Source organism: Bombyx mori, chromosome W (genome assembly GCF_030269925.1).
Source record: "Bombyx mori chromosome W, ASM3026992v2".
Lineage (NCBI taxonomy): Eukaryota > Metazoa > Arthropoda > Insecta > Lepidoptera > Bombycidae > Bombyx > Bombyx mori.
Genome location: NC_085135.1, coordinates 4,002,877 through 4,028,297, shown reverse-complemented (window position 1 = coordinate 4,028,297; position 25,421 = coordinate 4,002,877). Strand labels below are relative to the sequence as shown.

The 25,421-nt window shown below is 41.0% G+C and overlaps 1 protein-coding gene across 1 annotated transcript in view; it reads right to left on the bottom strand.

The window, feature by feature from the left end:
* The window catches only part of LOC134201687 (protein angel-like), a 37,701-nt gene that overhangs the window by 4,902 nt on the left and 7,378 nt on the right, over positions 1-25,421 (bottom strand). The window contains exons 3-8 of the mRNA XM_062676928.1: positions 24,140-24,294; positions 22,568-22,732; positions 19,493-19,704; positions 10,637-10,726; positions 8,060-8,180; positions 7,317-7,522 (exon numbers count right to left, since the gene is read on the bottom strand). Of these exons, the coding sequence (XP_062532912.1) occupies positions 7,317-7,522; positions 8,060-8,180; positions 10,637-10,726; positions 19,493-19,704; positions 22,568-22,732; positions 24,140-24,294 (949 nt within the window). The remainder of the gene's footprint in view (positions 1-7,316; positions 7,523-8,059; positions 8,181-10,636; positions 10,727-19,492; positions 19,705-22,567; positions 22,733-24,139; positions 24,295-25,421) is intronic.

Here is a 25,421-nt window from a genome sequence, read left to right as displayed (position 1 = left end):
CTAAGCAGTGATATCGAGGCGCTGCTCGGCATGGGGAGCTCTGTCATTCTGGCGGGCGACCTAAATTGTAAACACATCAGGTGGAACTCACACACCACAACCCCGAATGGCAGGCGGCTTGATGCGTTAGTTGATGATCTCGCCTTCGATATCGTCGCTCCGCTAACCCCGACTCACTACCCGCTAAATATCGCGCATCGCCCGGATATACTCGACATAGCGTTATTAACCGTTTAGCCCGGACTCTACCCCGTCTCCTCAGGATACCGCTGAAGCCATAGACATCTTAACGTCACACATCACCTCGACATTAGATAGGTCATCGAAACAAGTTGTAGCGGAGGACTTCCTTCACCGCTTCAAATTGTCCTACGATATTAGGGAGCTCCTAAGAGCTAAGAACGCCTCAATACGCGCCTACGACAGGTATCCTACCGCGGAAAATCGTATTCGAATGCGTGCCCTACAACGCGACGTAAAGTCTCGCATCGCCGAAGTCCGAGATGCCAGATGGTCTGATTTCTTAGAAGGACTCGCGCCCTCCCAAAGGTCTTACTACCGCTTAGCTCGTACTCTCAAATCGGATACGGTAGTAACTATGCCCCCCCTCGTAGGCCCCTCAGGCCGACTCGCGGCGTTCGATGATGACGAAAAAGCAGAGCTGCTGGCCGATACATTGCAAACCCAGTGTACGCCCAGCACTCAATCCGTGGACCCTGTTCATGTAGAATTAGTAGACAGTGAGGTAGAACGCAGAGCCTCCTTGCCACCCTCGGATGCGTTACCACCCGTCACCCCGATGGAAGTTAAAGACTTGATCAAAGACCTACGTCCTCGCAAGGCTCCCGGTTCCGACGGTATATCCAACCGCGTTATTAAACTTCTACCCGTCCAACTCATCGTGATGTTGGCATCTATTTTCAATGCCGCTATGGCGAACTGTATCTTTCCCGCGGTGTGGAAAGAAGCGGACGTTATCGGCATACATAAACCCGGTAAACCAAAAAATCATCCGACGAGCTACCGCCCGATCAGCCTCGTCATGTCTCTAGGTAAACTGTATGAGCGTCTGCTCTACAAACGCCTCAGAGACTTCGTCTCATCCAAGGGCATTCTCATCGATGAACAATTCGGATTCCGTACAAATCACTCATGCGTTCAACAGGTGCACCGCCTCACGGAGCACATTCTTGTGGGGCTTAATCGACCAAAACCGTTATACACGGGAGCTCTCTTCTTCGACGTCGCAAAAGCGTTCGACAAAGTCTGGCACAACGGTTTGATTTTCAAACTATTCAACATGGGCGTGCCGGATAGTCTCGTGCTCATCATACGGGACTTCTTGTCGAACCGCTCTTTTCGATATCGAGTCGAGGGAACCCGCTCCTCCCCACGACCTCTCACAGCTGGAGTCCCGCAAGGCTCTGTCCTCTCACCCCTCCTATTTAGCTTATTCGTTAACGATATTCCCCGGTCGCCGCCGACCCATTTAGCTTTATTCGCCGACGACACGACTGTTTACTATTCCAGTAGAAACAAGTCCCTAATCGCGAAGAAGCTTCAGAGCGCAGCCCTAGCCCTAGGACAGTGGTTCCGAAAATGGCGCATAGACATCAACCCAGCGAAAAGTACTGCGGTGCTATTTCAGAGGGGAAGCTCCACACGGATTTCCTCCCGTATTAGGAGGAGGAATCTCACACCCCCGATTACTCTCTTTAGTCAATCCATACCCTGGGCCAGGAAGGTCAAGTACCTGGGCGTTACCCTGGATGCATCGATGACATTCCGCCGGCATATAAAATCAGTCCGTGACCGTGCCGCGTTTATTCTCGGTAGACTCTACCCCATGATCTGTAAGCGGAGTAAAATGTCCCTTCGGAACAAGGTGACACTTTACAAAACATGCATAAGGCCCATCATGACTTACACGAGTGTGGTGTTCGCTCACGCGGCCCGCACACACATAGACACCCTTCAATCTCTACAATCCCGCTTTTGCAGGTTAGCCGTCGGAGCTCCGTGGTTCGTGAGGAACGTTGACCTACACGACGACCTGGGCCTCGAATCTATACAGAAATACATGAAGTCAGCGTCGGAACGGTACTTCGATAAGGCTATGCGTCATGATAATCGCCTTATCGTAGCCGCCGCTGACTACTCCCCGAATCCTGATCATGCAGGAGCCAGTCACCGTCGACGCCCTAGACACGTCCTTACGGATCCCTCAGATCCAATAACCTTTGCACTAGACGCCTTCAGCTCTAGGAGCAGGCTTAGGGACCTCGGTAACCGTACTCGTCGAACTCGACAAAGAGTTCGCCGTGCAACCTAACCCATGAATCAGCTCGCTGAGTTTCTCGCCGGATCTTCTCAGCGGGTCGCGATTCCGATCCGGTAGTAGATTAATTCGCGAAGCAGCTACTCTTGAGTTGTTAGGTCTCCTTCGGAGGCGCTCGGGTAGCTGTTAGCAAATCCCACCCCTCCTGGCTGAGCCTTTGCTCGCCCACCTGTCCTGGTGAAACTGGAAAGGCCTCCGGGCCACCAGTAATCCTTCAAATGAATCGCTTTGTAGGAACAGCAGTAGGGGGTGGAACCTTAAAAGGAAAGTGCAACTGATTAGTGGATGGATTCCAACCCATACCCAAAGTTGAAGAAGATTCACTTACAATCAAATTATTACTTGAACTTGCAGTGGTCCCTTCTAATATCATTGGTAAATTAGTTTTGAATTTTCTAAGATTGAAGCAGCCTTTCTGAAGGGCTGCAGACACTGTTTCATGAATATGACGCAAACTACTTTCATCGTCAGTTCCTGTAATGAGATCATCTATGTAAAAGTCGTGTTGTATTATTTGTTTAATCAGGGGATCTGAGCAGTCTTCACCCAACTGCCAAAGGCAGCGTGTACTCGAATAACTAGAACTTTCCATTCCGTAAGTAATAGTATTAAGTTGCAACGTCTTGATTGGAGTATTCTCATCCTCTCTCCATAATATAAGTTGAAGATCTCTATCCTCTTTATTAATTAGGACCTGGCGGTACATCTTCTCGACGTCACCGGTCAGGAGGTACTTGTACTGTCGAGCTCTTATAAGAATGGAGAAAAGTGAATCCTGTATGTTGGGACCAACCAAAAGGAGATCATTGACAGAATAACCGGAGGAAGTAGGAGCAGAGCCATCAAACACCACCCTGATCTTCGTCGATTCGCATGCATTGATTTATACGAATTACGATTTATAGACTCAAGGACGTCAGCACGATTAATTAAAAATTTATAAAATTGTTCCAAATTCGGTACATCATCCAACGCGCCACGACACTCCTCCCATTTCAAAAGAGTGTGGCTGTCTAGCTTTGAGCTCATTATGTGAATTATGAGGACATCCCATTTGTCGGTAGGTTGACCTAGGCTAGACAATGTCGATGGCACTGTACGGGGCTCCCGTGTGGTGCCACGCCCTGACCCGTGACAACGTTGCGGCGTTGCGACGTCCGCAGCGCGCGATTGCGGTCAGGGCGGTTCGTGGATACCGCACCGTCTCGTTTGAGGCGGCGTGCGTGCTAGCTAGGACGCCTCCCTGGGACCTAGAAGCGGAGGCGCTCGCTGCGGATTACGCGTGGCGATGCGATCTCCGCTCCAGGGGGGAGCCGCGTCCCGACGCGGCGGAAGTTCGAGCGCGGAAACTTCAATCTCGGCGTGCCGTGCTCGAGGCGTGGTCTCGCCGCCTGGCGGACCCCGCCTACGGGCGACGGACTGTCGAGGCGATCCGCCCGGTCCTCTCGGACTGGGTGAATCGCGACCGAGGACGTCTCACCTTCCGAGCGACGCAGGTGCTCACGGGACACTGCTGTTTCGGTCGCTACCTGCACCTCGTCGCCCGGAGGGAGCCGACGCCGAAGTGCCACCACTGCAGTGGCTGCAACGAGGACACGGCGGAGCACACGCTCGCGTACTGCACCGCTTTCGCGGAGCAGCGCCGCGTCCTCGTTGCAAAAATAGGACTGGACTTGTCGCTTCCGACCGTCGTGGCTACGATGCTCGGCAGCGACGAGTCCTGGCAGGCGATGCTCGACTTCTGCGAGTCCACCATCTCGCAGAAGGAGGCGGCGGAACGGGAGAGGGAGAGCTCTTCTTCCCTCTCGGCGCCGTGCCGCCGCCGTCGAGCCGGGGTTCGGAGGAGGGCGTTTGTCCAGCTCCAGCCCCTATGAGGAGGCAGTCTCCTCCCGGTGATGGTCACGGGGCGACCTAAGGGGGTTGAGGCTGCGCCGCACGCTACCGTCACTCTAGCGCGCTGGCACCAGGAGGACGGGACGGCGCGTCGGCGGCTGCGGACTGCGATGCGGTCCGCATTTTCGTCGTCGCTGTCGTCGCCGAACATACTGTTGAAGAGCAACCCGGTCGGCGGTGTATCGCGTTCCGACCCGGCAGGCTGGTTCTGGCCCAGCGGGGTATCCCGGAACACCAGCGGCACCGCCCGGGCGGCCCGGTAGGGCCGCCGTACAGCGGAGACCGACGTCGTTGGTCGTCGACTATCGCCTCGACGACCCGTCGGTCGGGCGTCCTCGGGGTGGCGCCGCGTGTCTGGTTGTAGTGTTGACCGCGGGAACCCCCCTACTCTGAACGGGTTCTGACCCCGGACGGAGATCGGACGTCGGGTGTAAGAGTGCAGGGGAGTCGTTTAGTGGGTGGGCCCTAAAATCCTTGGGCCCGCGATCTGCTCTCAACACCTGCAGATCGTTGAGTCTCACATACCCCGCGCGCCCCCTAGGCGCGGGGACCTCGTAGGAGGTTCGGCCCCCGGCCCGAAAAAAAAAAAAAAAAAGGCTAGACAATGCCCTTAAATTCTTAGTGATGTGATCTACCATAAATCTTAAAGATCTTTCAGACTCACGAATTGTCTGTTGAATATTTAATAATGAATTTAAATGATGATTTATCAATTGACGCTTATTATCATAACGACTGCATAATAATTGCCAAGCACTTTTATAGTTGGAACTAGAAACTTCGAAGTTAGTAATAATGCGTGCTGCATCACCCGTTAAGTATGACATTAAATAATGAAACTTATGAATTGCAGCAATTCGCTCATTGTTATGAATTAAACTCAGAAACGTGTCACGGAACTCAAGCCAACGGAAATATGATCCGTCAAACTTAGCAATTTGTATTTGGGGCAATTTCAATCCTAAAACATCATGATGATCGATATTACATTGAGCTGATGACTGACTAGAGTTAAGGTCTTTGTAATTACTTTCGTCATGTTTACTTGCATGATGTTGTTTAATAATGCTTTGAGCGGAAACGATGTTTGTAATAAATAACTGCTCAATGTCATCTCGCTCATCAACCTCGTTTGTCAAATCACTACGATTCAAAACCTCTATCTGAGTCTGCAAGTCGTCAAATCGATTTGACAGTGACTCAAACTTGCTAAGCTTAAGTGTCAATTCAGCAAGTCAGCAAGAAGTTAGTGTTTCTTTTGAGCTTGTCTGAGTTAAATAGTTCCGAAATTTAGTTATTTGCCCCTTTATGGAGCTACGTTTAACAAAAAGATCCAGCAAATCTTGAGTCTTTTGCACTAGTTTCACCTCCCATGATAAATAAAAATTATAAGTTTCTAATATATTAAGTAAAAAATTTGTAAATTAATTTAATATAATTATTATATGTAACTGGTAAAAGAAGCAATAAGAAAAGCAAAGTCTAGTACTACAGATAATGAAATGAATGCAAAAATAGAATAAAATCTGTTTAGTTAATTAATAAATTAAAAATATTAAATTTATCTCACGCTCCTCGACTAGACGTGACCTGCATTGGAGTCCGGCCCTGCTGCACTCTCACTCGGAACCCTGGGACACAGCGGGGCTGAACTTGTTTATCGCAGCCAGTAGGTAACGTGCGAAGGCGCACCGTTTGTCTGGAATGTTCGGCTAAATTGTGTGAATTAAAACAACAATGCAAGAGGGGATAAAAAAAATAATTAATTAGGCACGGTGGGTATTCAGTTATTTAAATAACTATCTAGCAAAATCCGCTTATTGTTGGGTGGCCGTCCGCTTGTCTTCCTTTGTAAGCAATATAAATATAATTACTCAATGCAGAAAATAATAACGAATATTAAGAAAGACACTTTTTGGTTTCAATATTTTTATGATGTGGGTAAGATTCACTATGATAAAAAAATGAATTGAAATTATTGAAAACATAAAAAACACTGTATAAAGACAATTAGCACAAGTACAGACTAATCGATTTGGGTAAATAGGAAAAATGTTATTGGAATTTAGGTTGGTGTGATTATATAGACGGGAAAGTAATGGGAAGGGCACTTAGCTGCATTGGCCTGGGCTGCGGCTCGATGCTGATTGCTGATCGATGACCGACGATGACTGCAATGGCTTGAGCTCCAAGATCCCGTGGATACAGTTGAGGACGGCAGCTGGTTTCGGCGAATACGTTTCTGACCGATACTATGACTTGACCATCCGATTGAAAAAATGTTCTTTTCCGAAGAATTTTGAAGGTCCTGTCACGGTCGCCAGATGTTGGATGCTTGGGTTTCTTCAATAAAACTCCCACAATCGATTTTGTGCTTGTATTTTCTCTATACAGGTTTTTGTTAATTTATTACGTTGCGAACAAGTTAGCTTGGCACGGCCATTAATTGAAGTGTGTAAAAATTGTGTCGGTGAACATAAATAAAAATTTAATATTGCTCAGTAAAATTTCGTAGGCGTTAACACCCATAGACACAGCCCACTGAGTTCCTCACCGGATCTTCTCAGTCGCGTTTCCGATCCGATGGTAAGATTCTGTGAAGCACTGCTCTTGCTGGGGCTAGAGTTAGCAATTCTCTCAGGTTGAGCCCGTGGGCTCACCTACCAGTCCGCGCAAAGTTGAAATAGCCTCTTAAGCTACCAACGAATAGGCAGGGAAAAAAGTGTAAATTCACGACATGAAGACACTCAAATGTGATCAATTATAAGATAAGAGGCTGAGACACTGCTCTTGCTAGGGCCAGTGTTGGTAACACTCCGGTTTGAACCCCGTGAGCTCACCTACACATCAAGGCGAAACTGAAATAGCCTCTCAAAGCTATTAACATAGGTAAAAAATGCACCTACCCTATAAAAATTTCATATTCATTTAATACAGATTTAAATACGATACGTTTTCGATAATCTCGGTCTAGACCAGCTTAAGTGATGCGCAAAATGCAGATCAATGTGAACAACATTATTTATGTAATTTTTTATCATGAAATAATCACGAAAATACCGACGTAAGTAAATAATGTATTTACCTAAAATAAATGTAATCGACCGTGACCCAATGGTCTTGGAAAGTGGAGGCCTCCATTTGCCCGTCCGCCTTGAACTTGTTGTAAACAGAGATCAGGTTTAGGGAGTGACCTATGACGTCACTGTTGAACATCCGATTGTGAGCATCATTCCAGTAATCACTCTCGTCCGCGTCGGCCGAGTCGAAAGCGTATTCCGAGTTGTGTATCTGGAAATTATTTTAATGGCCTTTCATTAGCTTCATATGTATGTATGTAACGGAATCTTCGAAAATGATTTTGACCCCCTTCAAAATATCGGGTTAACTCGAAATTTGTCATTTAGATCCGATGACAATTCAATGTTTTAAACAGTTACATCCTTACTAGGATAATCAAGATTAGCGATTTTTTTGTTTTCCTTGAACCCCGACTTTATTTGCGTCAAGACCAAGAAGGGAAACTACCAGGCGCGCCTATTTCTCGGATTATAATAAAATACATTCTTTTACACTATTTTGTAGTTGGATTTTATATAAAAGCATTTTTAGTTTTTTTTAACTATTTTTTATTTTGTATTAGAAGAATCTGCAAGGGTGAGTTTTTTGGGAGGTTTAACGACAAATATCTCCCACAGAGCCGTTGAAATTGTTCGGATCTATAAGAGATTCAGACATCGGTCAAATATCTTGCGTATTATGATGACTACCGCAACAAGTTTCTTGCATACGTATAGAACCTAAAACCTAAAAGAGACCAGAACTGACCTTAATTTTGTTGAAATTCGATGGATATCCCTGTTCTCGGTTTAAATAAACGGCCAAGTGCTGGCAGTTATCGGTGACGCCGATTCGTTTCCAATCCGAATTGTCTCGTAGTGAACTCGCTCTGTAAAATGATGAGAACTCAAACCAAAATACACATTGTGTGGCGATAGCCATCATACAACGCAAGATAATTGACCTGATGCCTGAATCTCGCTTATGACATTTTCAAGATAAGCTCGCATATATACAAGTTCCGAACAACAATATTCGGAACGTCGGTCTACCGAGCAATATCACCCGCTCGGTGGAAGATCTTCCCTTTGTTGTCTAAGCCTGCCCAAAGAGCAACGCGCTTCACGCCGTCCGGGTTCCGGAGTAGGTTACCCGGAACTCCCCGACCTTGACTCCCCTTTATAGCCTATGTCACTCAGAGATAGTGTAGATTCCAAACAGTGAAAGAATTTTTAAAATCGGTTCAGTAGTTTCGGAGCCTATTCAATACAAACAAATCTTTCCTCTTTATAATATTAGTATAGATATACTTGTCTGGCCATAAATACTGTTACAAAGGAAAAAATCAAATTTCTATGGGAAATAACATTTATTACTTTTACAGTGTTAGTTTAATACATAAATATAATACAATTTAAAATATAAAAAGCTTATCCGAAGTGGTCTCCATAAAACGGATCATAAATCATAATCCAGCGGATTAAGATCGGGACTAGACGATGGCCAGTCTTCAGCTCTGATGAAGTCCGAAACGTTCGTTTCCAACCAAGACTGCGTAGACCGAGCTTTATGACCTGGCGCCGAGTCTTGCTGGAAGGACCATTCCTGATTATTGAACATGGTGTTGTTAAGGGCCTTCACTACCATGGTATCTTGATACACTTGTGCCGATGTTTTGATACCTTTTTCACAAAAGTATGGCCCAATCACTCCTTCATAGCTAATACCCCACCAAACCATCACTGAAGTCGGATAGTGCCCACGTTGCACTCTCTCGACTAATTGGGAAGATTCCTTAGAGCTTTGAGCATAAATACGGTCATTTTGTAGTGTAGGTAATATGCAATGTTGCACATTGCAATATGACGTGTATGCATGTACGATGTCGGGCGACGCTCCTGCGAGGGCAGTCGTTCGTCTACCGCCAGCTAAGCAAGGTGTGCAATAAATACCTAACCTAATACATTATCAGTATTTTATTGAAGAACCCAACCAATTGTTACTAAATTTTGTTTGTTAAAATGTTGCTCAATTGTAAAAAAATTCTCATCTGTAAACAATTTTTTTCTATAACCTCTCTTTGCGTACCGCTTCAGTAGTTGTTTCGATTTTAGCACCCTATTGTCTTTTAAATTATCAGTAAAGAAATGACCAGTACGTCTCTTATAGGCTGCAAGTCCTAAGTCATCTTTTAAAATACGCAACATGGTTCTAGGTGCTATCTTCATCTCCAGAGATAAAATCTTTTGCTTTCGGACAGGATTTCTTCGAATTCTTTCCCTTACTGCTTTGACCACCTTTTTCGCACTAACACTACGTGGACGGCCAGATCTTTTTCTGTCACAAATAGAGGAGGTCTCATTGCACCTATTAATACCCCGGTACACAAACATTTTACTAATACCAAGCGTATGGAGAGTTTAAAAAATTGCATTTGGCTCCATACCTACTTTGTGTAATGCAATCACAGCGATTTGGTTCTCTTTATCACCCCACTCCATTTTGTTATCGCAAAATATTGTATTGGCGCCAAAATGAGAACTCAATGAGCAATCATATAAAAATGACGGATTGCAAATTCAAATGTAATATTTTGTTTATTTTTAATTGTAACAGTATTTATGGCCAGACTAAGTATACAAGTTCCGAACAACAACATTTGGACTGTCGGTCTACCGAGCTAATATCACCCGCTCGGTGGAAGATCTTCCTTTGTCGTTTAAACTTCCCACATTATGTTGTGGCTAAATAATGAGTTTGGTTCCCTCTGGTTATCCGAAAATAATTACACGAACGTGATGTTCGGTATGTTCGCGTGTAGTCGTTATGAAACTCGCCTATACAACAGTCGCAATAATGAAAGCGTGAGAGAAGAAATGCAACACACATTATTGCGAAGTGAGGCAATCTAGTTTATAAACAGCGGACAATGGTAGGCAGCGGCCTGGCTCTGCCCCTGGCATTACTGATGTCCACGGGCGACGGTAACCACTCACCGTCAAATGAGCTGTGTGATTGTCTGTCTACAAGGAAAATAGAAATAAAAAAACTTTCCGAATAACGAAAGTGTTTTCGAGATATATTAGAACTAAAACTAAAAAATAACTCTCTTGTTTCCAGTAATTTTGCCTGCCTTAAATCTCCTCAGTGGATCCGTTGAGTATCATGACATTTACAAATCTAAATCCCGTCATTCCATTTCATCATTACACGTGACACCAGCGGCGGATGTAGAAAAATAAGAAATCTGGAGTACATATCTAAATGAATTCGAAAAAAAAACTCGTAAAACGCGATTTCTCTCGTAAAACATTTTATGTGACAAATAATAGATTGAACGTTTACCTAACGCGTCCTCTATCTAATAATTTTATCACAGCACTTTCTGGGGTGGAGTTGAAATCACCTGTCAGTATAACAGGAAAATGGCCGGACCTGAAAAATAATAATTTGAAAGGGAGGTCAGCCCGTCACATGCATTTGTCGAAGCCCATGTGTGTGTCTTAGCATAAAATGTCCATAAATAGTGCTTCTTCCGTATTATATTGCAGTGATTGGAAGGCGCAAAGGCGCATCACAAGGAAGTCCGTTACGAATACTTCATCATAGTGTAAGGTTTATTGTAAAATAATTAAAACAAAAATAATAAAATGTATCATGTTAAACTTAAGGCAATTATCGGATTGTTAAATAGCAACACTGTTTGTGGGAGCAATGGCAGTAGTGGGAACGTGACATAATAAAAAAGGCGGTAGTCTGAAAAAACGACACAGAAATCAGTATATTGAGTAGTGAGCAGATATCTAAGATTGTACAAGTGGAGTTACAAATAAAGCAGTATTAAGTGAACTATTGCAACCTGTGTATTTATTTACTGGCTCTGGAATATGAGCTTACATCTCAGAAGTGGGATCGCCTCACGTAAGTACATTCTTGAGTTTCTTGTTAATAGGCCGTCATTTTATATTTCGCAAAAAAAAAAAAAAAAAGTATAGAAAATGAATTAGAACCGCGCTGACTACGGAGGTAGCTTCAAAGTTTAGCCCGGAATAAAGTGATACGCCATGATTGTGGCATCTTCTTTACTATTTTAATAACTGAGAACTAAAAACTATCTGATGTTATGGTTATGTCACGTGTTTCATTATAACTCAACGTTCAAATGTTTGTTGAGCTAGAATACAACCAAAATAACATTGTAATTTATGTTATTAATAACAGCGACCATATCGCATTGAGTTTTATGATGCGTATATATGTTGTGTACACGTATGTACATATTCTTTAATATCACCTTTTATTTTAGGTGTGTTAATTTGAATTAAATACTGTGTTTCAACCACGAATTCAATGTATAAAGCATAACTAGTTACGAACTTTATATAGTTCTCATTCTACTAATTTTTGCTCGGTGCCCCGCTCGCATGGTCCGTCGATAAAATGCTGCCCATGCTTTTCATTGATATTTTCATTTGGGGTAGGTGAAATAATGTTGATATGGGTCCGATGACTGAGAATTTAGACAAACAATTGTCCTCTCTCTATCATATTAGTATAGGTTGAACGTTGTTCATATTATTCACGTTCAATTTAAAATAACATTTTGCAACGTCTGCAAGTTCCAGAACATGAATAGACAATCGTTTGATGACACCCTCGCGCAGCCGTAAAGGAAGCAGAGGTGAAGCGGGTCCCAGCCGATCTCGTACTCGTGGCAGCAGCTCTCGCACGTGCAGCCGGGCCCGGGAGCTGGAACTGTACCAAGAACGTATCCAGCGACTAGAACAAGAGCTGCAGCAAGAGCGGGACATTTTATAGCGATGCAAGAGAAGTACACGGCGCTCTTCAACCGAGAGGCCACGTGCGACCTCTCTTCGTGCAGCTACAGAGACGCGCCGAAGTGACTACGGGCGGCATGCAAACGTCAACCATGAACGCCGTGCAACACATATCAGGTCACGTACTCCTTCCTTTTTCTACTAATGATGTTTGTTGTCAAAACAATAGTCTATTAAGCACTGTCCCGAATCTCAATCGTTAGCGCAGAACACATCGATGATTAATAAAATATCACAGGAAATGTGTGAAATTAATGAAGGCGCGTCGGTGTATGGTTGGGACGATACCACCACTATACACTTTTCTACACTTACTATAAACCTCACGAACAAATTATGGCCAGTGCTTCGTAGACATGTTGAGATGAAGAAGCAAGCTTAATGAACCTATAGAGCAATACTATTATGAAAAACTGTCTCTGTTAAACCCATGTGGTATTTCTGGTAAGCGCGCTGTCGATTGCATAATTCACTGAATTAGTGACAGGGCTATGAAGTCTAGTGCCTTAGCTTTGCGCTGCTCTCTTCCAGAAAGGCTTTTACAGTTTCTAATGAGTTATAGGGACACGGATAATGATCAACAACGATCGCTATTGAAAAAATAAAAATGCCTCTGACAGCGAATCAAGTCCTAAAAAGAAAAGAAAGTTTATATTAACGGTATGGTCTTTGAGTCGCTCGTGGATTTTGAAATGACCCTCATTATAATATCTATAGCGCACAGATTAGGCAAATTCATGACAATATACCAACCATCATGAAAGGCTTTGGTAATAAGCTAACAAAGTTACCCGGGAGCTAACTTCATCAACAACATCTCGAGATTGATGGCGTTCGTGCTAGTGATTTGTAGATTAATTTATGATCAGCTGTTAGATGAGTCTTTGTTAATTGGTAAATCTTTTACTAAACAAACTCATATAATCTCTATATATAAAAATGAATTGCTGTTCGTTAGTCTCACTAAAACTCGAGAACGGCTGGACCGATTTGGCTAATTTTGGTCTTGAATTATTTGTGGAAGTCCAGGGAAGGTTTAAAAGGTAGATAAATATAGAAATGCTCGGAATTAAATAAAAATAACAATTTTGTTTTTCCTTTGATGTGTCCCCCGTCGGACGGACGTTGGATGTTTTAAGTTTATTTTATACAAAAGTTTAGGTTCTTTATTTATCGATTGAGGCACTACAAAGCATGCCGGGTCAGCTAGTTTTTATAAAGATTCAACTACTTTGAGGTTTTTAAATGTAGATTCTGAATTGCTGTTTGTTCGAGGAAAATAATAAAAATACTAAGTCACCTTCAGCTAGCTATTCGGAAGTGTCAGCGTTATATTGTGTATTAGTACAGCATATGGGTTATGTGTTAATAACTAATAGATAAGTGGCAAAATTAAACAACGAAGCCATTATTAGTGGAGGCATTTACCTAGTTAAAAAATGTGCAGTTATATGCGACTGTCACACCAGTATCAATACGCTGCCTATTACAAGAAATTTGATTTAATATTGAAAAATACTGCTAAATGCTCTATTACAAGAAAATAATATAATTTTTCGAACCGAAGCGATTAAGGTTATAAATAGATTAATTAAATAATTCTCACCGATAGTTTCGAATCAGGCCCATAAGGTAATGAGTGATAACTTAATTGATAAGAACCAGTTATTACTTGGTACAGCAGTCACTAACCGAGATAAATTCTGAGAAGGATAAAGCACGCGGAAGGGTAAATGAGGTGTTGGAGGCTGGCATACTTAGGGAATCTACATCAGAATTTGTGAGTCCAATAATTTTAGTACCTACGTAAGAAAAAGGAGAATCCACAAAACAATGTCTAGACAGGTCAGAAGTTGACATTAAGCCTTGCAAAGTGTAGTTTCTTGCAGAACAACATCGAATATTTGGGTTGTGAGGTTAGTGCGGAAGGCGTTTGACTAAAATACAGTACGTCATTGACTTTTCGCGTCCTGGAAACTTACACGGTCTGAAGTTTTGCGTTGGTCGCACACCCCCTGAACAAACTTAATGTCTGGGAATGTTCGCAGGCACAGGAACATGCGTTTCTAGAACTGAGAAAGTCTCGTTGATAGGCCGGTCTTAATCCAAACGCAGAACATAAGCTTCATTCAGATGCTAGCAAATTAGGAGTTGGAGGAATTCTATTACAGCGTATTCCAGGAAATTCCAACCAGTAGCATACTACAGTCGTCAAACTTCTCCAGAAGAAAGGGTTATCCATTCATATGAACTAGAGACATTAGCTGTTATGTGTTCACTCAAGAAGTTTAGGGCTTATTTACTAAGGAAGGCATTCAAGATCGCGACTAATTGTAGTGCATTACGTTCTACCTTTCAAAAAGAGATCTAATTCCTCGGATCGCTAGATGGTGGCTCTTGATTCAAGATTTTAGCTGTGAGTTAAGTATAGGGCAGGGACCAGAACTGCACACGTCGATGCAATGTCGCGTAATCCTGTCCCGGAAGAAAATAATTTAACTATTGCACACACACACACACCGACTGTTTAACCATTAATGATAAAGACTGGTTATTAACTCTTCAGTTAGGTGACGCGGACTTAGGTAGAATCGAGACATACTTTATATATTATACTTTATATAACGTCCGTCTGGTGTAGTGGTAAGTGACATGGTCACTGCACTGGGGGGTCGCGGGTTCGAGTCCCGCCAAGGGAGGATATTTGTATGATAAATATTAATGTATTTTCCAGGGTTATGGATGTATATTAAATGTGTGTATGTGTATAATAGGAATCTTGCATTTGTTTCCGATATCTGGTACCTATAACACAAGTTCTTTGCGAACTTATCACGGGACCAGTTAGCGTGGCGTAATTGTTAGTAAAATATTTATTTATATTTATCTATTAAGGACTGCTTTATCATTCGCAATAATAAGCTTTTTAGGTATTTAAACAAAGTTTAACAAGATGTTCGATGGGTGGTACTAAAAGGTACTCAATGGCAAAATTGTAAGTTGAACCATGACGAAATAGAAGAATTAGGCGGAATTATTGGTTTGTGAAAATGACTCTTTTTGCGTAATGCACGCGCATTGAGTACGCTTACGCGAGGCATACATCGCATGCACGGCAAGGATTGTTACATCCTATTTTGAAGTTCGACATTCCTTTTCACACGCTTCACCTTGATCATGTTGGGTTCTTCATAAGGTCAAAACGGGGCTATACGTACATTTTGGTTATAGCAGGTTCCTTTACAAAGTTTGTATTTATTAAATCTGTGCACGAAGGTGCAGAACGTCATTATATGCTTGAAGAGATATTTTATACTTTCAGTGACCCAGATAGGCACGTTAGTGATAAGGAAAAAGACTTTTGCTTTATAAAGCACAAGTCCGGCCTCGCATGGAGTACTGCTCCCATCTCTGGGCCGGGGCTCCCAAATACCAGCTTCTTCCATTTGACTCCATACAGAGGAGGGCCGTTCGGATTGTCGATAATCCCATTCTCTCGGATCGTTTGGAGCCTCTGGGTCTGCGGAGGGACTTCGGTTCCCTCTGTATTTTATACCGTATGTTCCATGGGGAGTGCTCTGAGGAATTGTTCGAGATGATACCAGCATCTCGTTTTTACCATCGCACCGCCCGCCACCGGAGTAGAGTTCATCCATACTACCTGGAGCCGCTGCGGTCATCCACAGTGCGTTTCCAGAGATCTTTTTTGCCACGTACCATCCGGCTATGGAATGAGCTCCCCTCCACGGTGTTTCCCGAGCGCTATGACATGTCCTTCTTCAAACGAGGCTTGTGGAGAGTATTAAGCGGTAGGCAGCGGCTTGGCTCTGCCCCTTGCATTGCTGAAGTCCATGGGCGACGGTAACCACTCACCATCAGGTGGGCCGTATGCTCGTCTGCCTAAAAAGGCAATAAAAAAAAATAAAAAAAAAAAAAAGGAAAGTTTTTTTCACATATCAACTATTCAAGAAATTTTGTCTTAATAAAGGTATCTAACAAATTTTAAATTCCAGTCCACGATCACAAATGGTATAACTGCATGATTTTAGACTCATTAACTGCACAAAATTTAAAAGCGATGAGAAGGATTGGAATAAGAAGTTAGGAATAATAAATGGGGTTTAAGTAATACTGTACAGAAGACTACTGATAGGACAACAATGGAAGTCATGTTCGGTATGAAAATGAATAGTGAAATTAATCCGGCCTTAAACGAAGAGTGCCTAGAGAGACTGACTGATCTTATTTCTATACGGAAACAAGTTAAGGAAAGGATAGAAAACAAAACATTATTACGATAGGAATAGGAAACCGGCTCGAAATTACAACAAGGGAGAACTCTTGAAAGTATTAAAATCTTGTTTTAAAAGACACAAAGCTTGTACCCTACTATGAAGGCCCTTTCAAGAACCTTAAGTGCTAGGTGATGATCATTATAGGATAAACGATTCCTGAATTTTAAGGGATGAAAAATAAGCGCAAGACTACTTTTGCATACGATCGTATGCAGCAATGGATACATATCGCGTCACTTGATCTTCTTATCAATGAACTTGATACTGATCACGATGCAACCGACACTGAATAATAGTATTAGTAATGATCGATTATAGTCTCAGTTAATATATGTACATAAACATATTATTATTATGCTTAAATTGTTATTATGTATACAATTAATTTGATAAATAAATTATGCTGCAGTATTATTTTATTTACAGGTCAGGAGCGAGAATGGATTGGTTCGCACCTTGACCAGAAAGTCCTTGAGAATAGATTGATTCAAGGCAAAATAGGAAATACTACAGCTGAGAATTGATTGGTTCAGTTTGTGTATTTCATAAAGTCCTTGAGAATTAATTGGTACCTACAAGGCAAACAAGAAATACTATAGCTGAGAATTGATTGGTTCAGTTACTTATATTTCATGAAGTCCTTATGAATTGATTGGTTCAAGGCAAAACAAGAAATGCTACAGCTGAGAATTGATTGGTTCAGTTGGTACTATTTCATAAAGTTCTTGAGAATTGAATGGTTCAAGGCAAAACAAGATATGCTACAGCTGAGAATTGATTGGTTCAGTTGGTACTATTTCATAGAGAATTGATTGGTTCAGTTGGTACTATTTCATAAAGTTCTTGAGAATTGAATGGTTCAAGGCAAAACAAGAAATGCTACAGCTGAGAATTGATTGGTTCAGTTGGTACTATTTCAGAAAGTTCTTGAGAATTGATTGGTTCAAAGCAAAACAAGAAATACTACAACTGAGAATTGACTGGCTGAGGCAGTTTCACAACTGAGAATTAACTGGCTGAGGCAGTTTCACAACTGAGAATTGACTGGCTGAGGCAGTTTCACAACTGAGAATTGACTGGCTGAGGCAGTTTCACAACTGAGAATTGACTGGCTGAGGCAGTTTCACAACTGAGAATTGACTGGCTGAGGCAGTTTCACAACTGAGAATTGACTGGCTGAGGCAGTTTCACAACTGAGAATTGACTGGCTGAGGCAGTTTCACAACTGAGAATTGACTGGCTGAGGCAGTTTAACAAATGAAAAGTCTGTTTTGAAGGAATTTACATATGTCTGTAATTTACTGTTAAATTTCATTTGGCACCAACAAAGGCACACTTCTTTGAAGGGACACCTGATGACTAATTGGGTAAATATTGGCCTAATGTAAGGTTACCACCTGGGTCATGTATGGGGACATACATGTTGTCAGGATGGTCGAATGTAAGGTTTATTGTAAAATAATTAAAACAAAAATAATAAAATGTATCATGTTAAACTTAAGGCAATTATCGGATTGTTAAATAGCAACACTGTTTGTGGGAGCAATGGCAGTAGTGGGAACGTGACATAATAAAAAAGGCGGTAGTCTGAAAAAACGACACAGAAATCAGTATATTGAGTAGTGAGCAGATATCTAAGATTGTACAAGTGGAGTTACAAATAAAGCAGTATTAAGTGAACTATTGCAACCTGTGTATTTATTTACTGGCTCTGGAATATGAGCTTACAATAGTTAAACTAGCTATACCCGTCCGTGTTTACGTTGTTATGGTGAATTCTGCAATTTCTAACAAATATCTTGATTGTTACAGCAAACTGTGTGATTCTAGATGTAGAATTCCCTTCTCGATTGATATTATACAGATACTAGCTGTACCCGTCCGCTTCGCTGGGCATTTAAAATTTCTTAGCCCCACAAAGATTCCCATCATTAACACAACCCGCATTTGGTGTAGGGAGTCCAACACTCATATAAATATTAGCCTATCCATTAAGTACATGTATTTTCTACATGGATACCAAGTTTCAAGTCAATCGGATGCATGGTTCAGTAGTTATAAACGGACCATCCGTAAAAACCACTGTAGATTTATATATTAGTATGGATATAGATATGTCGTCTATTCGAAGTAAACTAATATTTCGTGTAAACTCTACAGCACTCGTCATGTTGCTCTCAGTTTTGGAAAAATCTTTATGACAGGCCGCCTGCCTAACGTCAACTCTCCTTGGGAATGCTTTTGTTGACCCTGGACCTAGGTTGTATTAGCTTTGGTAAGGCTAAAGGTAGACCTAAGAAAAAATGGATAGATTGAGTGAAAGACGACATGTGTAAGAGGGGAGTGAGCGAAGAAATGGTATAGATAAAGGAGTATGGAAGGAGAAAATATGTTGCGCCGATCCCACGTGACTGGGAGAAGGGCAGGAGAATGATGATATTTACAGCACTCGTCAATTATAGTCAAAAAGCATCAGAACATAAATTTCACCTTCCATTTTAAATAAGGTCGAAATCTTAAGTTGTGTTTGTAGTGCGGCTGTCCTACCCTACAAAGGTACACATGAGTGTGATCTGAGAGGGCTCTCAAATCGGCCCATCACCAATTCTTTCCTCCTTGCGTCGATAATCCTCAATAATGAGGGTTGTGACCTCCTTTAATATCTTTCTCCTGGATTCATCTCTCTGGATCACCAATTGCGTATATAATGTATGTATGTATAATACTGATGGTAGATAGATACCACCAACTTGACTATTTCCGCTGCGACGCAGGAATGCGTTTCGGTTCGAAACTTGGGGCAGCCTTTGTAAGACTTAGAGTAACTCTCAAGATGCATGATAATCGTTACGTTGTTGAGGTCTACATGCTCCGGTAAATGCTAAGCCATAAATAAAAAAGTGATCCGATTTTTACTACATACAAGGTATAACCAAGTTTCTGAGTTACTAAGAAATAATGAAAAAAACCTAGAATTCACTATTATTATATATACATAAATAACACAAGGTGACATAGGACAATATAGTCGAAACAGACAAAAGAAAACACTAAATAATCTTACTCACTCCCTCCCATTGTTGAAATAAGCGAATCTATCGATCTCGGCGAGTAATATTTTTATTTGTGCTAGTCGTACGTCCGTTCTCTTCGGATTGTAGAGTAAGTGGGTTGTGGCAACGACTATGGAAGACCCGGGCAATTCCTTCGGCGACAATTTTACAATCACACCGATATTATCACGGTTGAGGATAGGCAGCTCCGGCTGGAAGAACTCAACCTGTTGAAGAATGACGAGCATCAGACGGGGATTACATGCTGCGCGCTCTAATCCTTGCGGAGTTATAGATAATGTTTTGCGACAGAAATATAGTTTTTTTTTTTATTGCTTAGGTGGGTGGACGAGCTCACAGCCCGCCTGGTGTTAAGTGGTTACTGGAGCCCATAGACATCTACTAACACTAGCCCTAGCAAGAGCAGTGCTTCGCTGAATCTACCGCCGAATCGGAATCGTCGCCCACCGAGAAGATCCGGCGAGAACCTCCGTGGGCCCTAGTCATAGTTTCATGAAAGAAACCATAATAGCTAGGTCATGGGCTCATTTTTATTCATACAACTACCTTTAAAGGGCGTTTTTTCCATACACACAACGGAAAATACGGTATACCTTTTTATTATTATTTCTATTACGAAAATATAACACAGTATAGTTATTGAAAAAATTCGAGAAAGTTTTACAAAGATATCATGTTGTTTCGGGATTTTTCAACAAAAGGTTTCAAAGTTTTTCCAGTTTCATACGAATAAATTATTCAACGTGTTTTCGTTCACAAAGAACCACATACTTTTTCAGGGATTGATCTCGAAAGGTCATCGATACTCAAAAGCTATTGTGAAACAAGATTCTATGAATATTTCGACTTAACCGAGTCGATATATTGTACGAGTATTCCTGCAATATACCGAAATACAACAAAAATATTGTGAAAACCTGAAAATAAGTTACTTACTATTTACATTTATTAACTGAACACTGTAAGTTTTTTTAATGATTATACAGTCAAACCTGGAGAGTTGAGAACTTAGTAACCGAGAAAACTCCTTTAGTGAGATTATTCGGGTCTACCTCCCTAAAACCTCAATACGTGAAAAATATAAACATATTATGTAAGTGACAGTCGTTTTTTCACTCGTTAACCTCTGACCGTGATTGCTACTTGCCTGTACCACTATAAACGACAGTCAAATGTATTTATGACTCTTTCTTAAATTTCCAGCAACGAAAACATTTCCAAATCGAATTGAATAAAAATTTGATTTGCAAAATTACGATAATTAGTGGGCTAGGAGATATGTAGGAGCATTTTTTCTCCCTCTGAAACTCTCCTCAGGATGGATGGATTTGAATGGATAGAATTTTATCCACACAGCAACACTATAAACATATCTGTTTAGGCTTTGTCATCGTTGATATTCAGTATAATACAAACATAATGTCAATATCGACACATTACACTGTAAACGAATCTAAGGAATTGAAACATAATCGTGACCAAAATGAAAGGCACAATGTATTGCTAACAAGTTACTCTGACCAGCAAATCGAAAGAACTTTGATCGAGTGAAATTATCACTTAACTTGTATCAATATTTTATGGTCCGGCCTGGAATTCTTTGTACTTTGTAATTACCGTACTAACAATTTAGTATCGGCTATAAATCGATATAGTCGTAAATTACTCTGCGTTTTTTATTATTATTAAATACATAATTAATTTCACGGCACTATTTTATGTTCTTTTATTCTTCACTTCCGTTTTGTCTGTTCATGGCTTTAATCAGAGACTACTTTAATATGAACATTTTAAAAATTCAACTAAACTACATTTTTTTGTTATTAGTATCCGTGGTAACGTTGAAATTCGTCTAAATGAGGCATTAAAACCTAGTGATCCTAATCATGTATGGTGCGGTATATTTAGTTGTCTTATCAGTAAAATCGTGGTTGCAATTTTTTATTTATTAATTGATGACATGCGCTTAAGTGTCTTTATAATTAATTTACCAGTTTTTTTACGTCTTTCTAGAAGTTACGTCATTGAACGCGCGGTATTCTTCACACCTATGATAAAAAAATACACAACTTAACCAGTCACCTGTCCCCGTACAAAAAAAAAATCCATAATGTCCAAACAAGCTTGTGTCATGTCCCAAGGCTTTATCTATTCTTCAGTAATATGTCGAAACTCCAGGTAATAGAGCAATCTAGCTCGCAAGTAAATGAAGCTAAAGCCCATACATAGAACGAGATATAGGACTTGTCGAAAATAAGCGGTGTATAACGCATTCGGCATAATGTACTTTTCTTAGGTTTAAAGGAACTTAAAATTAAGAAACATCAGTTAATATTTTCTTGTTCCTTTTATATAAATGGCGACAAACTTTACTTCCACGGTGAAGGAATAACATCGTGTAATAAAAATCAAACCCGCAAAATTATAATTTGCGTAATTACTGGTGGTAGGACCTCTTGTGAGTCCGCGCGGGTAGGTACCACTACCCTGCCTATTTCTTCCGTGAAGCAGTAATGCGTTTCGATTTGAAGGGTGGAGCAGCCGTTGTAACTATACTTGAGACCTTAGAACTTATATCTCAATGTGGGTGGCGCATTTGCGTTATAGATGTCTATGGGCTCCAGTAATCACTTAACACCAGGTGGGCTGTGAGCTCGTCCACCCATGTAAGCAATAAAAAAAAATAAAAAAAAACATTCTGAGAATATTTGAATAAGCAATTTTGGAAGTTGATTACTCAGTTACTGGCCGCGAACAATACTATAACTATACCGTGTGCCAGGTTCCCGAACTGGATATCTTAACACAGACATACCAAGAATCACCGTTACAACGCTTACGTAGCTTGACGTTTCTCATCTCTTACTACTCTCGACTTCAGTGATGATAACCGCTACTTTTGTACTATATAACTGATTGAAACAACTGTTTAAGTCACCTCTGAAGTTTGATTCAACAAAAAATTATCACCTCTCGGAGTTTACCAAGACTACCTTGTCCTTAAGTATCCTTAGGAAATAAAAACCTCTATCTCTATAAAAAAAAATCCTACTAATTCTATTAACTTACGCTGATTTGATCGTCCAAATCAAATAAAGACTTCTTGAAGTAAATAGCGCATCCGTCCTGCCTGTCTCCGGTTTTCTGTTTGAAGACACCTTGGTACCCGATGTTTTCGAATTTAGAATAGAACGTTTCAAGATGCGACAGTTGAACTTCTTGGAGGCACAGTATCTGTAAGAGAACGATGTCTCAATAAAGGAATGTCCGTTGTTCCCTAGTTAAATAAGAAACAAAAAACACAAAAAAAAATCCACCCAATATTTATCACGTTCAATTTTTATTTAGATAAATGTAAAACATTCAAAAGCGACATACGACAGATTAAATTGAACTTAACGAGATTCCATAATTACGTAGGTATTAATAAGTCATGCCTTTTCATTATTATTGTGTAGACCGGTGAACGAGCCAAAGCCCCGTGGGTGCAAAGTAATAACCGGGGGTATAGACATCGCAACATGACTACAGCCGCCCAACTTTAGACATGAGTTCTACATCTCAGTTTCATGGCCATCATTTAACGACTGCCCCGCCCTTCAAAACGGAATACATTACTGCTTCGCGACAAAAATAGACAGGGTGGCGATACCGATACGCACAGGCTAACAAAACGTTCTATCACCAGTCATTAGGCATAATAGAATTTATACGGGTTTGATTTTAATTACACGATTTTATTTCTTCGGTGTGGAAGTCATCCGAGAACGTGTGTGTAGGTGTTTCTACTATATTTATGTATATTAGTTCATATTATTTATTAATTTACATTGCACACCTACTCAATATTTAATATATTATATCATATTTAATAACGTATTCTATAACACACTCTCATACAGTACATAAATACGCCAAACAATCATACATTCACAACACTACTCAAAATTATATTATTTACACAAGCATAGTCGGGCGCAACCGCTAGTATGCGGCAAAGACCCCGACTATGTTTAACTGCGTACGTACTGGTCGTCGCCTGCGCCACGACTCGGCCGCCGCTCGCGGCCAGTCGGGTTTGATCAACGCTACGCTAAGACTGTGTCACTCCTCGACTTACGCGTACTCTTTTGCTTCGTTACGATTTATTGCTTTCGTCTATTTGGTATTATTGTGTTTGAACTTGCTACCGCTTTATCTGTGCCTTCTGTACTCCGTAATTTCTCCTTCTAAATATTGCTATACTATCTGTGATTGGAAATAAACTGTCCATCCAATTACGGACTCGTTATTGTGCCGCCCGGCACTGGTGACCTTACCACCACCATCAACGACTACTAAAGTGTGTTTCATTAGAAAAATTGGTATCTGCCTGCGAGATTCAAACATCGACACAATCGCATCGCTCGACATCAACTGTATTTAATAATGGCTGTTCTGTCTTTGAAGCTCATATGTGTGCCTAACAATACGCCGTATCATTAAATGCTAGTTCACGATCAGAGTACGCTGGCGTAATGCTCGGAGAACGCCTTCTACAGTCCATTCTCCGGTGAATACTTTAAGAGGCCATTTCGCGCCACCCACAGTAAGACATAATATTGTGTTTAGAACACTGCACAGCCACATTCAAGTACTTACGTCAGGTGACAGTCTGCGAATTTCTTGGTAGAGACGTCTAGATCTGTGTTTCCACTTTAAGTTCCTCGGAGAGCAATCAATGTAGAGATACGGATGATACTCCAACAAATACTGCGCTAGTACATTGTAAGACACCACTTTGAACCTAAAAGTTGCTGAAATTTGGTTTAGTGGTTATTATTTACATCTTCTATTTGCGTATTTTTTTTAGCATAAAATAACGTTATAAGCGATATTAGCTTCACTTATCACTGTTTGGCGCATTTACGTTGTAAATGGTTTTTTTTTATTGCCCTTGTAGGCAGACGAGCATACGGCCCACCTGATGGTGAGTGGTTACCGTCGCCCATGGACAGAACCAAGCCGCTACCTACCGCAAATGTCTATGAGTTCCAGTAACCATTTAACACCAGGTCGGCTGTGTGAGCTGTCCACTCATCTAAGCAATAAAAAAAAACACACTACAGGATACAGAGAATAAGATTTCAATAGATCCAGCTTCGATCAACAATAGTAACTGAGCATTTCTCAAAATAATTGCACCACCAATAGAATACTGTACTAAAATAAAAATGTTAAACTAAATTTTTTTTTTTGTTTTCATTTGTAGACAGGTGTCTAAAGATTTTGAATATGAGGTTTGTTGGGAGGTTTAATATGTAATAAAGTAGAGAAATGTGTAGAAATATACCAAGGGCGGAGAAATATTCTTATTTTGTTACCGTCTATCAATTATGATAATTAAAACACCAAATCAATTTCGTCAACTTTTATGCATTTCAATAGGGTGACATAACCATCATTTTACGTGTCTATAAAAAACTATTAACATTTACAGCAAAATGTTACTTATTAAATATAAGTAATAATATATCCTTTACGTTACCATTTGCCCACAACTTTGTTTTAAAATCACAGTAAAGAAGTTTTGATGTTGTTTTATTTTTAAATACGTTCACAAATGAAATAACACTACACTTATTTTGCTTTTTTCATAAAAATTGCAGGTTTTAAGATAAAAAAAAAAAAAACTGTGTTCTCTCTCCTCTTCTTTTCTCAGTGTTCATTAACACAGTCACTACTTTGATATCCTCAAATTTTCATCTTTATGCAGATGATTTGCAAATTTACCATCACTGCGCACCTAGTGAAATTGATAGAGCAGTCAAGGATGTTAATTGTGACTTGGAAAACATTCATGAATGGGCAACGTCTCATGGACTCTTACTTAATGCCAACAAAACACAGGCCATCATAATTGGTAGTAGATATTCGTGCATTA